Here is a 14,626-nt window from a genome sequence, read left to right as displayed (position 1 = left end):
TGACCCTCAAGCTTGAAGAGTAGGTGAAGAGATGGCTGTTATGGGTACAACTAACCCCCAAAGGGAAAGACCAGGGGGCTCTGCAGGGGCTACTTCCTGCTGCCAGTGGTTCTGAAGTCGATCGTATCATGTGCCATTCTACCACAGCCCATGAGCACAGTCTGGCTGGGAGAAGGTCACTCACAGCACTGCACCCTAGGTGCTGCCTCTGACCTTGATGGATCCCTTCATCTTTCTGTGTCTCGGCATTAACAGGTATCACCAAGAGAAGGTTCGAAACCCAGCCATAATTTTTATTCCAAACACAGGTATGAAAAATGCTAAAACTCAGGACTTCCCTGGTGGTCCAGTGGTTAAGAATCCAAGCTTCCACTGCAGGGGGCATGGGTTTGATCCCTGGTTGGGGATCTCATCCCGCATGCCCTGTGGTGCAGCCAAAAAAAAAAACAAAGCTAAAACTGTTTTTCCAAAATGTATAGTCTTGACATTTTGCTTACCGTATGGAAAACGGTTGCAGCCTTGTCATATAGACAATATATACAAGATTGCAGAGAAAGTGTTTTCCATAGAAACAAGGCTCTGACTGTAAAATGAAAATGGAATATTTGGAAATATTTTATATGGAAAATAAAGCTCTGTGGTATAAACAGAATTTCTTTTTTACGACTTATGTTTTAGGAATGCGGTTACTCCGGAATCATAAATCACCAAAGGACAGACTTCTCCTATGAAAAGAATAGTGTGGAAGGATGTCCTGTCTTCAAAAGTCCTGCCTCTTGGTCTTCAACTCTTCATAATTCTGAATTGAGATGATGCTTTTCACCCTTGACCACAATGATCACTGGTATGAAAGACACCGTACCAGAGCATGATGTAATGTGCTTATGTTTATCTTGCTTCCTGGGCAGAGTCTCTGCTTCCCAAATTAGTTCCTTAAGTAATCATTCTAACACCAACAGATACTTGAACAACAATTAGGTATTTCCTCCATGCCCAAGCCTTCAGTCGCTCCTGCAACCTCAGGGCAGGGCAGCATCCAAAGAGGTGGCTGGTTGGCAGAGGCTGATGTGCTGGCCTGGGGTAGGGAGTTGGTGGGACACCTGTGGCAGAGTGTCTTTATTTGGAGGGAACAATATCTCAGCTGGTTGGAATACTTCATTGTAACAGTCACATTCCATTCTAGCTCATCTGACTCAGGGACAGATGCAATTAAACCCATATTTAATAGCCACTAAAGCAAGATGTACTGGGAATCTGTTTCTCCTTACGTTTTTTACACAGGGGGACTTGAAATACAGATCGAGACTAGAATTCAATACAGTGGTTTCTTTTTAAATCAGAAGTTGCTGACTTTATGGCCAGAATCTATTTGGATCTATCCTCTGCCACTTTGCTCAACTACATAAAGGGAATTTCCTTCCCACTTTCCAAATGGACATTGTCCAGGGAGGCTTTATGAGTTCAATTAGATAACCTACATAAAAACATATAAAATACGTGCTTCAAAAGGAAAGAGTCCAAAGTTAGTGAAACACAATGTAATACAAGATATAAAAAAAGAATTAGGAGACAAGGAGAAAATGTCAAAAGTCAATACACAAAAATGTTGACTGTGAGCAAGGATTAAGCATAGTATAAATTCTTGCTCTTTCACCCGGAAGTGAACTTGCTGAACTGTATCAGAAATTTCCTTTTCATTTGATTTGCCCACAGACTGTCTTACAAGTGAAATGAGGCCCTATATTCAAGCACCAGAGGATTAGGACACGTGGGGAGAGGCACTTGTCTTGCTGGTGCCTGTGCAGGGAACTCAAAGTGAGAATGACTTGCTTAGGATTCAGGCTGCCCCTGTGTGACCCAAATGCCGGCTCCATGGCCCTTTACATACCTGCTTCCAGGAGGGGCGGAGTGGCTCTCAGGAGCTTGGGGGTCTGACTGAATTGACCATGTTGGGCCACTAGGACTGATGACAGGCCGAAGTGTGTGGGGAGTTGAAGCACTGCTTCTGTTTATGACGCCACTTGCCAAATTCAGGTTTGTTACCTAGAAATGAAGTGAGGGAAATAACCTGATTTTACAGAGTTTTAGAAAAGTATCATTAAAATCATAACGGGGAAAATCATGTAGAGTCCAGGAGATGCTGACCCACCTGACCTTAAACAGTGGTTGCCACAAAGGCACTCAGTAAAGCCTGGCTTCTGTGCACATCCAAGAGCACAGGTGAGGGTGGCTAGTGTCAATATAAGTTAACGAGTATTTATTCTGCTCCTACTATGTGCAAAACACCATACTATGTGAGGTGCTGTGAAATACAAAGATTAGTAACAAAAACAGCAAGTACTTACTGAGTATTTACTCTGTGTCACACAAGGTTCTAAGAATTAGGCAAACTACTTAGCCTTTCTGACCCTTGTGTCATATGAAAGTTCTAAATGCTCGATACATTTTAGTTTAAATAATAATAATTATTAATAAATAATAAACAATAATTTATAATATTTAATAATAATATTTATTATTATTTATTTAGTAATAATACTAAATAATAATAATTACTATATAAAGAACTCACTGATTTAGAAAAAAGATGCACAGGCAATGGAAAAATGGGCACCGACTTCAATAAACAATTTACAAAAATGGAATATAATTAGCCAATTAAACAATTAAAACTAGTTATTTCCACTGTCAATCAAAGAAATGTAAATTACAAGATAACACTTTCGTGTGTTACACTGACATAAATAATAACCAAAAATATAGTACCTAACCATGGCAAAGGGTGACATTAGATATGTATTACACTATTTATGAGACTATTAATTGGTACAATCTTTCTACAAATAAATTTGGCAATATATTATTAAAAGTATCAAAATATTTGTACACTTTGATGCTACACTCTAACTTATAGGAACTACGTTAAAAAAACAACTGCAGGTCATTAATGAGGTGAGTATTATAATAGCAGTTACTATTTAGCAGCACTTACAATGTGCCAAGCTCTGTATAAACGAGTATAAAACGAGTATATTACATGCATCTCATTCAAACTGTCATAATGCTATTGGCAAGTACTATTATAATCCCCACTTTACAAAAAAGGAAACTGAGGCCTAGGAATAAATGGCAGAACCAGGATCTGAACCATAGTCTTTGAAACTCCAAATCCCATGTTCTTACTCACTACACTATGCTGTGAACAGAAATTGAAAACAAGCATTGATTTTAATACTGAAAAAGGAAAGATCTAAATGGCTGAGAGTATTTAAATAAATTATGTTAAATAAATATGATAACTAAATTTTGCTCTAAACATATAAGGGAATATTATGTATCCATTAGAAGTTTTTTGGAGAATACTTAGCGATATAGTAACATGCTGATATCTCAAGTTAAAAAACAAAATCACAATATGAAACTGTACAGAGAGCAGAAGCAATTTCCTTAAATGCACACATACACAGACACACACTGTAAAGCGCATGTATTACTTTTATAATCCAAAAGAAAAAAATGTAAGTTTTTATGAAAAATACAGGTGCGAGGTGATAAACTTAAAACCTGGCTGGAAAGAGTGGAATCAGAAAAGAAAGGATGGTTCAAGAAGCATTTCAAATGAGATGTACAGGGGATGCTGAAAAGAGGGGGTGTACTCAAAGCTGAATGCAGGGTGCTGAGTAGGAGACACTAAGGAATAGTGAAGTGAGGAGATATGAATTCCAAGAAAAGTGTCCTCCTATGAAGTGTCCCAGGAAGCTAACAATTTTGACATTTACAAATAGAAGAATTCTGGATTTTTAAAAAATCTGATAATTCTGAAAGAAAATAAGTCATTTTTAGTAACAGTATAGTGCTTCATTCCTAGTTACAGAATTCAGTGACAACAGCCCAGGACTGTGTCTTCACACCAAAGGACCCAAATATTTTTCTTGTGACGAAAGCCACTTTCTCTAAGTCGGGAGTGATCTCTGGTGTCTGTGGAGGCCGGGGGCCAGAACACTCAGGCTGCACCCTCCAGTGTGGCCCCAGATTCAGCGGAAGCCTCAGGAGCCAACCTTGGCTTGTCAATTCTGACCCCCTTCTGCCACTACCAGGGGAGGAGAAAGACCACGCTGATGAAAGGGTGGGGAAGACAGTGTGGCAGATTAGGGCAGTGTTCTCTGGCCCCCAGTGCCTCTGAAGAGCCTTGTCCTTCTTGCACCCTACCTAGTGGCAACAAAGGCCAGGTTCTCAGACGATCAAACAGATCCCCTGTAGGACTGAACTCACCCTCATCCCATACTGAGCCCTTCTCCTTCCTGCCCTGACCCCTGGCACTAAATATTAGGCTTTTCAAATTAGACAGGAGCTTGGAGCTTATAAAGATACTACGAAGTGGAAAGGTCTTTATGATAACTAACAGATTCTCCAATTACTGCCTCAGTCAGTTGCGACAAAAACCTCATAAAAGAGGCTTATTAATAATTTATAGTGGAACAGCAGTAAAATAAACAAAAGGTACATACTTTACCATGTTTAGTATAAACAGTATAGCTGGAGATTAGTGAATGGGAAGGAGAAGAGATATCAGATTTGGTACATCTTCTCTCTTTTGTCCAGGCTGCCCTTAACTGAAACATCATAATTTTCATCATAATCACGAACACTTACTGAATGCTCACCATGTGCCATGGGCTTAGATGTCTTTGCATTATCTTGACGTGTATTATCTCACTTAACCCTGAGCAAGCCTTCGAAGGAGATTCTATTATTACCCCCATTTTACAGAAGAGGCAACTAAAGTCTAGAGAGGGTAAACAATTAGACAAAAGTAACACACCTACTAGGTGGCAGGGCCAAGATTAGAACAGAGAATGTTCTCCTCCAAAGGCATGTGGAATACTTTTTCCAAATAATATGGCTTAACGTTTGAGTTCTTACGGTGGAAGTGTCAGGCACTTATAAGTGAAGTGAGGTTTTATCAATATATCTCCCTCCTTATCCATTACTCACGGAGGTAGATACTGTGATACTCCCTCGTGGGATTTTAGTTCCCCGACCAGGGATCAACCCTGGGCCGTCAGCAGTGAGAGGTCAGAGTCCTAACCACTGGACTGCCAGGGAATTCCCCCAGTGCTCCCTTTCCAGATATGGAGAAACAAAGGGTCAGAGAAGTTATGGTAAGTAATTTGTTCACGGTCACATAACAGTTGCAGAACTGGTACTCTTGTTTTAAAATCCATTTTCTAGTTTTGAAACTAGTAGGGAAACTGTCCTAGTTACCCTTGATTATTAGAGATTTCTGAAAATATAATCAGATACAGACCTCAAATTTGGAAAACAGTGACTATACAGCGATTGATTATATCTAACTATTCCAGCATTTTCTACTTTTCCTTAAATTTTATTTCCCACTTGTTACCCTTCACCAGAGGATATTAAAAAAGTAGAGCAACAAAAAAACCAAAACAAAACCATCCTTAGGGGCTTCCCTGGTGGTGCAGTGGTTAAGAATCCATCTGCCAATGCAGCGGACATGGGTTCGAGCCCTGGTCTGGGAAGATACCACATGCCACGGAGCAACTAAGCCCATGTGCCACAACTACTGAGCCTGCGCTCTAGAGCCCAAGAGCCACAACTACTAAGCTCACACACCACAACTACTGAAGCCTGTGTGCCTAGAGCCTGTGCTCCGCAACAAGAGAAGCCACCGCAATGAGAAGAGCGCACACTGCAACAAAGAGTAACCCCCGCTCGCTGCAACTAGAGAAAGCCCGCACACAGCAACAAAGACTCAACACAGCCAAATATAAATAAATAAAATAAATAAATTTATTAAAAAAAATAATATCCTCAATCAGTTTTGTTTCTTAGCAGATATAGTAAAAGATGGCATGAACATAAAACTAATTTTGGACTCTTGGTGAATTTTGTTTTTTCATGTAACATCCATTATGCATTTCATGGATAAACCAAGAATTGGTAGTCATTATGATTTCCTTCTACACAAAAGCAAAGCATCCTTAATTTATTTCGAGAAAAATAGCAAAAATGACCACTGCTTAAATATGAGACTATGTAAGGAATAAGAAAACTTTTAAAGCTTTTCATTTTTCCTTCCAAAGGATTCCTGCTTTAAAAAAAAAACAAAACTGGTAGATAGCCTTATCCACCAGAGGGCAGACAACAGAAGCAAGAAGAACTACAATCCTGCAGCCTGTGGAATGAAAACCACATTCATAGAAAGATTGACAAAATGCAAAAGCAGAGGACCATGTACCAGATGAAGGAACAAGATAAAACCTCAGTAAAACAACTAAATGAAGTGGAGATAGGCAATCTTCCAGAAAAAGAATTTAGAATAATGATAGTGAAGATGATCCAGAACCTCGGAAAAAGAATGGAGGTAAAGATCGAGAAGCTTCAAGAAATGCTACACAAAGACCTAGAAGAATTAAAGAACAAACAAACAGAGATGAACAATACAATAACTGAAATGAAAAATACACAAGAAGAAATCAATAGCAGAATAACTGAGGCAGAGGAATGGATAAGTGACCTGGAAGACAGAATGATGGAATTCACTGCCGTGGAACAGAATTAAAAAAGAAAGAGTGAAAAGAAATGAAGACAGCCTAAGGACCTCTGGGACAACATTAAACGCACCAACATTCGCATTATAGGGGTTCCAGAAGGAGAAGAGAGAGAGAGAAAGGACCCGAGAAAATATCTGAGAAGATTATAGTCGAAAACTTCCCTAAGGCTTCCCTGGTGGTGCAGTGGTTAAGAATCTGCCTGCCAATGAAGGGGACACGGGTTCGGCCCTGGTCCAGGAAGATCCCACATGCTGGGGAGCAACTAAGCCTATGCACCACAACTACTGAGCCTGCGCTCTAGAGCCCACGAGCCACAACTACTGAGCCCAAGTGCCACAACTACCGAAGCCCGTGTGCCTAGAGCCCGTACTCCGCAGTAAGAGAAGCCCTGCAATAAGAAGCCCGTGCACCACAACGAAGAGTAGCCCCCATTTGCCACAACTAGAGAAAGCCTGCACGCAGCAGTGAAGACCCAAAGCAGCCAAAAAATAAATAAGTAAATAAAAAATTTTTTTAAAAATAAGAAAAGTTCCCTAACATGGGAAAGGAAATAGCCATCCAAGTCCAGGAAGCAAGCACAGAGAGTCCCAGGCAGGATAAACCCAAGGAGAAATACGGGAGACACACAGTAATCAAACTGACAAAAGTTAAAGACACAGAAAAATTATTAAAAGCAACAAGGGAAAAATGACAAATAACATACAAGGGAACTCCCATCAGGTTAACAGCTGATTTCTCGCAGAAACTCTACAAGCCAGAAGGGAGTGGCACGATATATTTAAAGTGACGAAAGAGAAGAACCTACAACCAAGATTACTCTACCCGGCAAGGATCTCATTCAGATCCGATGGAGAAATCAAAAGCTTCACAGACAAGCAAAACCTAAGAGAATTCAGCACCACCAAACCAGCTCTACAACAAATGCTAAAGGAACTTCTCTAAGTGGGAAACACAAGAGAAGAAAAGGACCTACAAAAACAAACCCAAAACAATTAAGAAAATGGTCATAGGAACACATATATTGATAATTACCTTAAATGTGAATGGATTAAATGCTCCAGCCAAAAGACACAGGCTTGCTGAATGGATACAAAAACAAGACCAATATATATGCTGTCTACAAGAGACCCACTTCAGACCTAGGGACACATACAGACTGCAAATGAGGGGATGGAAAAAGATATTCCATGCAAATGGAAATCAAAAGAAAGCTGGAGAAGCAATACTCATATCAGATAAAACAGACTTGAAAATAAAGAATGTTATAAGAGGCAAGGACGGACACTACGTAATGATCAAGGGATCAATCCAAGAAGAAGATGTAATAATTATAAATATATATGCACCCAACATAGGAGCACCTCAATATATAAGGCAAATGCTAACAGCTATAAAAGAGGAAATCAACAGTAACACAATAATAGTGGGGGACTTTAACACCTCACTTACACCAATGGACAGATCATCCAGACAGAAGATTAATAAGGAAACACAAGCTTTAAATGACACAATAGACAAGATAGATTTAACTGATATTTACGGGACATTCCATCCAAAAACAGCAGATTACACTTTCTCCTCAAGTGCACATGAACATTCTCCAGGAGAGATCACATCTTGGGTCACAAATCAAGCCTCATTAAATTTAAGAAAATTGAAATCATATCCATCAACTTGTCCAACCACAACACTATGAGATTAGAAATCAATTACAGGGAAAAAAACGTAAAAAACACAAACACAGGGAGGCTAAACAATACGTTACTAAATAACCAAGAGATCACTGAAGAAATCAAAGAGGAAATCAAAAAATACCTAGAGACAAATGACAATGAAAACACGACCATCCAAAACCTATGGGATGCAGCAAAAGCAGTTCTAAGAGGGAAGTTTATAGCAATACAATTCTACCTTACGGAACAAGAAAAATCTCAAATAAACAATCTAACCTTACACCTAAAGGAACTACAGAAAGAACAAACAAAAACCAAAGGTAGTAGAAGGAAAGAAATCATAAAGATCAGAGCAGAAATAAATGAAATAGAAACAAAGAAAACAATAGCAAAGACCAATAAAACTAAAAGCTGGTTCTTTGAGATGATAAACAAGAAGGATAAACCTTTAGCCAGACTCATCAAGGAAAAGAGGGAAATTATACTCCAATAAAGATGTTAAAAAAAAAAAAGAAAAAGAGGGAGAGGACTCAAATCAATAAAATTAGAAATGAAAAAGGAGAAGTTACAACAGACACCGCAGAAACACAAAGCATCATAAGAGACTACTACAAGCAACTCTATGCTAATAAAATGGACAACCTGGAAGAAGTGGACAAATTCTTAGAAAGGTATAACCTTCCAAGACTGAACCAGGAAGAAATAGAAAATATGAACAGACCAATCACAAGTAATGAAATTGAAACTGTGATTAAAAATCTTCCAACAAACAAAAGTCCAGAACCAGATGGCTTCACAGGTGAATTCTATCAAACATTTAGAGAAGAGATAACACTCATCTTTCTCAAACTCTTCCAAAAAATTGCAGAGGAAGGAACACTCCCAAACTCATTCTACGAGGCTACCATCACCCTGATACCAACACCAGACAAAGACACTACAAAAAAAGAAAACTGCAGACCAATATCAATGATGAATATAGATGCAAAAATCCTCAACAAAATACTAGCAAACAGAATCCAACAACACATTAAAAGGATCATTAAAAGGACCATGATCAAGTGGGATTTATTCCAGGGATGCAAGGATTCTTCAATATACGCAAATCAATCAGTGTGATACACCACATTAACAAACTGAAGAATAAAAACCATATGATCATCTCAATAGATGCAGAAAAAGCTTTTGACAAAATTCAACACCCATTTATGATAACAACTCTCCAGAAAGTGGGCATAGAGGGAACCTACCTCAACATAATAAAGGCCATATATGACAAACCCACAGCAAACATCTTTCTCAGTGGTGAAAAACTGAAAGCATTTCCTCTAAGATCAGCAACAAGACAAGGATGGCCACTCTTGCCACTCTTATTCGACATAGTTTTGGAAGTCCTAGCCACGGCAATCAGAGAAGAAAAAGAAATAAAAGGAACAGAAATTGGAAAAGAAGAAGTAAAACTGTCACTGTTTGTAGATGACATGATAATATACATAGAGAATCCTAAGATGCCACGAGAAAACTACTAGAGATAATCAATGAATTTGGTAAAGTTGCATGATACAAAATTAATGCATAGAAATCTCTTGCATTCCTATACACTAACAACAACACAAAGATCAGAAAGAGAAATTATGGAAACAATCCCATTCACCATTGCAACAAAAAGAATAAAATACCTAGGAATAAACCTACCAAAGAAAGTAAAAGACCTGTACTCAGAAAACTATAAGACACTGATGAAAGAAATCAAAGATGACACAAAAAGATGGAGAGATCTACCATGTTCTTGGATTGGAAGAAGCAATATTGTGAAAATGACTATACTACACAAAGCAATCAACAGATTCAATGAAATCCCTATCAAATTACCAATGGCATTTTTTTACAGAACTAGAACAAAAAATCTGAAATTTTGTACAGAGACACAAAAGACTCCGAATAGCCAAAGCAATCTTGAGGGAAAAAAATGGAGATGGAGGAATCAGACTCCCTGACTTCAGACTATACGACAAAGCTACAGTAATCAAGACAATATGGTACTGGCACAAAAACAGAAATATAGATCAATGGAACAAGATAGAAAGCCCAGAGATAAACCTACGCACCTATGGTCAACTAATCTATGACAAAGGAGGCAAGGATATACAATGGAGAAAAGACAGTCTCTTCAATAAGTGGTGCTGGGAAAACTGGACAGCTACATGTAAAAGTATGAAATTACTACACTCCCTAACACCAAACACAAAAATAAACTCAAAATGGATTAAAGATCTAAATGTAAGACTGGACACTATGAAACTCTTAGGGGAAAACACAGGAAGAACACTCTTTGACATAAATCACAGCAAAATCTTTTTTGACCCACCTCCTAGAGTAATGAAAATAAAAACAAAAATAAAGAAATGGGACCTAATGAAACTTAAAAGCTTTTGCACAGCAAAGGAAACTATAAACAAGACAAAAAGACAACCCTCAGAATGGGAGAAAATATTTGCAAATGAATCAATGGACAAAGGATTAATCTCCAAAAAGTATAAACAGCTCATGCAGCTCAATATTAAAAAAACAAACACCCCAATCAAAAATGGGCAGAAGACCTTAATAGATATTTCTCCAAGGAAGACATACAGATGGCCAAGAGGCACATGAAAAGCTGCTCAATGTCACTAATTATTAGAGAAATGCAAATCAAAACTACAATGAGGTATCACCTCACACCAGTTAGAATGTGCATCATGAGAAAATCTACAAACAAGAAATGCTAGAGAGGGTGTGGAGAAATGCGAACCCTCCCACACTGTTGGTGGAAATGTAAATTGATACAGCCACTATGGAGAACAGTATAGAGGTTCCTTAAAAAACTAAAAATAGAATTACCATATGACCCAGCAATCCCACTACTGGGCATATACCCAGAGAAAACCATACTTCAGAATGACACATGCATCCCAATGTTCATTGCAGCACTAATTACACAAGCCAGGTCATGGAGGCAACCTAAATGTCCATCAACAGACGAATGGATAAAGAAGATGTGGTACATATATACAATGGAATATTACTCAGCCATAAGAAGGAACGAAGTTGGGTCATTTGTGGATACGTGGATGGACCTAGAGACTGTCATACAGAGCGAAGGAAGTCAGAAAGAGAAAAACAAATATCGAATATTAACGCACATATGTGGAATCTAGAAAAATGGTACAGCTGAACCAGTTTGCAAGGCAGAAATAGAGACACAGATGTAGAGAAGAAATGTATGGACACGAAGGGGGAAAGCGGGTAATGGGGGGGTGCGGGGATAAATTAAGTCTCTCTGGAAATACAGTGATCATATGTATTATCGGCCACAGCACTAAGTGCCCCTCACATGACATATGCCTGGGAAATGGCAGCTTACTATCACCTTTATCATCCTTTTAGATAATGCATCTCAGGGGATTATGAAAAGTAGTTCTTTTAAGTAATACATTATACATTTGAATAATAAAGTTTTGCTAGACTTTATGTTACCAAGTTCAGCTGCCAGATGCCAGGCATGTTTACACAGATCTTCTACCTTTCATAGTGCACTTTTTTTTTTTTAATTTATTTTAATTTTTTATTTTTTTTAAGAAGTATTATTATTATTATTATTTTAAAGTATTTGTTTATTTATTTATTTATGGCTGTGTTGGGTCCCCGTTCTGCGCGAGGGCTTTCTCTAGTTGCGGCAAGCGGGGGCCACTCTTCATCGCGGTGCGCGGGCCCCTCACCATCGCGGCCTCTCTTGCTGCGGAGCACAGGCTCCAGACGCGCAGGCTCAGCAATTGTGGCTCACGGGCCCAGCCGCTCCGCGGCACGTGGGATCCTCCCAGACCAGGGCTCGAACCCGTGTCCCCTGCATTGGCAGGCAGATTCTCAACCACTGCGCCACCAGGGGAGCCCCATAGTGCACTTTTTGAGCAGCAGATAACTAATCCAGAGATTCACATATGCACTCACGTGCTGAAATCAACAGTACTCTTATGTACAAAATTTTCTAACTGGGATGCCACAATAGGAACATTTATTATATAAAAACCATAGTGCCTCCCATAGAGTAGGAGCAAAATAAAATGTTTTAACTTAAAAAAAAAAAAAAAAAAAGTAACCGGGACTTGCCTGGTGGCACAGTGGTTAAAAATTCGCCTGCCAATGCAGGGGACGTGGGTTCCATCCCTGGTCCAGGAAGCTCCCACATGCTGTGGAGCAACTAAACCTGTGAACCACAACTACTGAGCCTGCCCTCTAGGGCCCGTGTGCCGCAACTACTTAAGCTGGTGCACCTAGAGCCCGTGCCTTGCAAAGAGAGAAAAGCCTGAACGCGGCAACAAAGACCCAGCGCGGCCAAAAATAAAAATTAAATTAAAAAAAAAAGTAACCTATCTCTATTAAATAATAACAACCAGACCCTCTAAAATATTCTACTCTTACTTCTGTGGTTTTGTCTAGAAGACACTCAGTGCCTAGCCCAGAACTACCTCCATTCCACCCAGCTCTGTCTTCCTAGGACATACATTGCTAATGAATAATCAAACAATTTGGGGATCACTTAGACGTGGCCTCAGAGTCTTCTTTACACAGTCCTCCAGGCAGCCGTCACCAAACAATCAGAACTGACAGGGGAGACAACTATTTTCAATCCTTGTTCTAGAGCAGCACTACCCAATAGAAATGGATGGAATCCATCATCCATTAACAATTGTGATGGAAATGTTCTATACTGTCTATACTGTCCAATACAGTAGCCACTAGCCACAGGTGACTATTATGCACTTGCAATGTGACTGTGACTGTGACTGAGGAACTGGGTTTTAGACTTTATTTAACTTAACTTTAAAAAGCCACATGAAGGTAGTGGCCACCTTAAAGGACAGCAGAGCTCTACAGCCTCGACCAGATCTGGTTGAATCTTATGGGTACAGATTTATGCCTGGCTAAAGTTCAGTCTAAGCAAATCACCTCTAGATTAAATGAATTAAGAATGCCTCTGGTCCTTCCTTTCAGCTTCTCAGTTTTTTCTAGAATAGGCAGAAGAAGTCACTGAACTAAAATGGACCAGAGCATCAATTCTGGCCCCAGCAGCACCTTGTCTTGACTAGGAAAGACCAAAGGGCAGGGCTAATCTCCCAGCACTGGACAGATCTTAAGATACTCTACAAGCCAGTTAGAGTTCACACCTGGAGGTTTCTTCCTTAACAGGACAGAAGGATGATGCCTATTCCTGTCACCAGGCTGCCTCTGCTTCTCTGTCCACCTACATTTCTCCAGATAACATAATAAAACCAGCTTTGAACAGATGAAGAGAAAATGGAAAATGGCATTTATTTATACCTGATTTGCAACAATGGTTAACATTTCACCGCTGAAGAATTTTTTTAAAAAGACAGGCTCACAGCACATAAAGACACAACGCCAGTCCCAAAACAGAGGCTCATCGTTTTAGTTAGGAGTATTAGGCTATTAAGGTAGAGGGTGTCGCCACTGGGCCAGTTGGCTTCTCTGGGATAACAATCAGAGACTATGCTACTAAATCTAGGCTGGCCGACTCATGAATTTATGCCATTGGTCACAAAGGGGTCTGGAAGATGGGATACTTAACTAAAACTCATTTTAATTATTGAGTTGAAGAACATGCCTTACTGATAACGGATATCAACATCTTTATGTTGCCTATAAGAATTTTATAGGGCTTCCCTGGTGGCGCAGTGGTTGAGAATCTGCCTGCCAATGCAGGGGACACGGGTTCGAGCCCTGGTCTGGGAAGATCCCACATGCCGCGGAGCAACTGGGCCCGTGAGCCACAATTACTGAGCCTGCGCGTCTGGAGCCTGTGCTCCGCAGCAAGAGAGGCCGCGATAGTGAGAGGCCCGCGCACCGCGATGAAGAGTGGCCCCCCTCTTGCCACAACTAGAGAAAGCCCTCGCACAGAAACGAAGACCCAACACAGCCATAAATAAATTAATTAATTAATTAAAAAAAAAAGAATTTTATAAGTCTATGTTTGGACCTCTAAAATGTTCTGCCATAATTAATTTTTTAGCAAATATGAAATCTTTCAGGTTCCACTACAATAACAGTAATAATAACAACAAAGTCATATCAGCACTAATGATGGCTAAATTTAATGAATACTTTGTTTTTGCCAGGCACTATTCTAAGCAATTAACTCAATCTTCAAGACAGATCTGTTAGGTACAATTACTGCCCTCATTTATAGATGGGGAAACTGAGTTTAAGAGGTAAAAATCTTGCTCAAGAACAAATAATTGTGTCAGCCCCTAGTTTCAATTACGGTCCTGCCTGATACAAAACCTCCCAATCTTGTAGTTTTAACCACTGTGTCACTCC

The 14,626-nt window shown here is 39.5% G+C and overlaps 1 protein-coding gene across 17 annotated transcripts in view; it reads right to left on the bottom strand.

Moving 5' to 3' along the window:
* Window positions 1–14,626, bottom strand: part of TTLL5 (tubulin tyrosine ligase like 5) — a 318,372-nt gene that overhangs the window by 153,956 nt on the left and 149,790 nt on the right. For 16 of the 17 annotated variants that reach the window (XM_036843208.1, XM_036843204.1, XM_036843202.1 and 13 more), the window contains one exon: window positions 1,889–2,043. The exons of the other annotated variant lie outside the window; for it this stretch is intronic. In XM_036843208.1, coding sequence (XP_036699103.1) covers window positions 1,889–2,043 — 155 coding nt within the window. The remainder of the gene's footprint in view (window positions 1–1,888; window positions 2,044–14,626) is intronic. 17 annotated transcript variants of the gene reach the window in all.

The sequence above is a fragment of the Balaenoptera musculus genome, chromosome 2 (assembly GCF_009873245.2).
Source record: "Balaenoptera musculus isolate JJ_BM4_2016_0621 chromosome 2, mBalMus1.pri.v3, whole genome shotgun sequence".
NCBI lineage: Eukaryota > Metazoa > Chordata > Mammalia > Artiodactyla > Balaenopteridae > Balaenoptera > Balaenoptera musculus.
The sequence above is the reverse complement of the archived record's forward strand: the minus strand, read 5'-3'. Positions and strand labels throughout refer to the sequence as shown.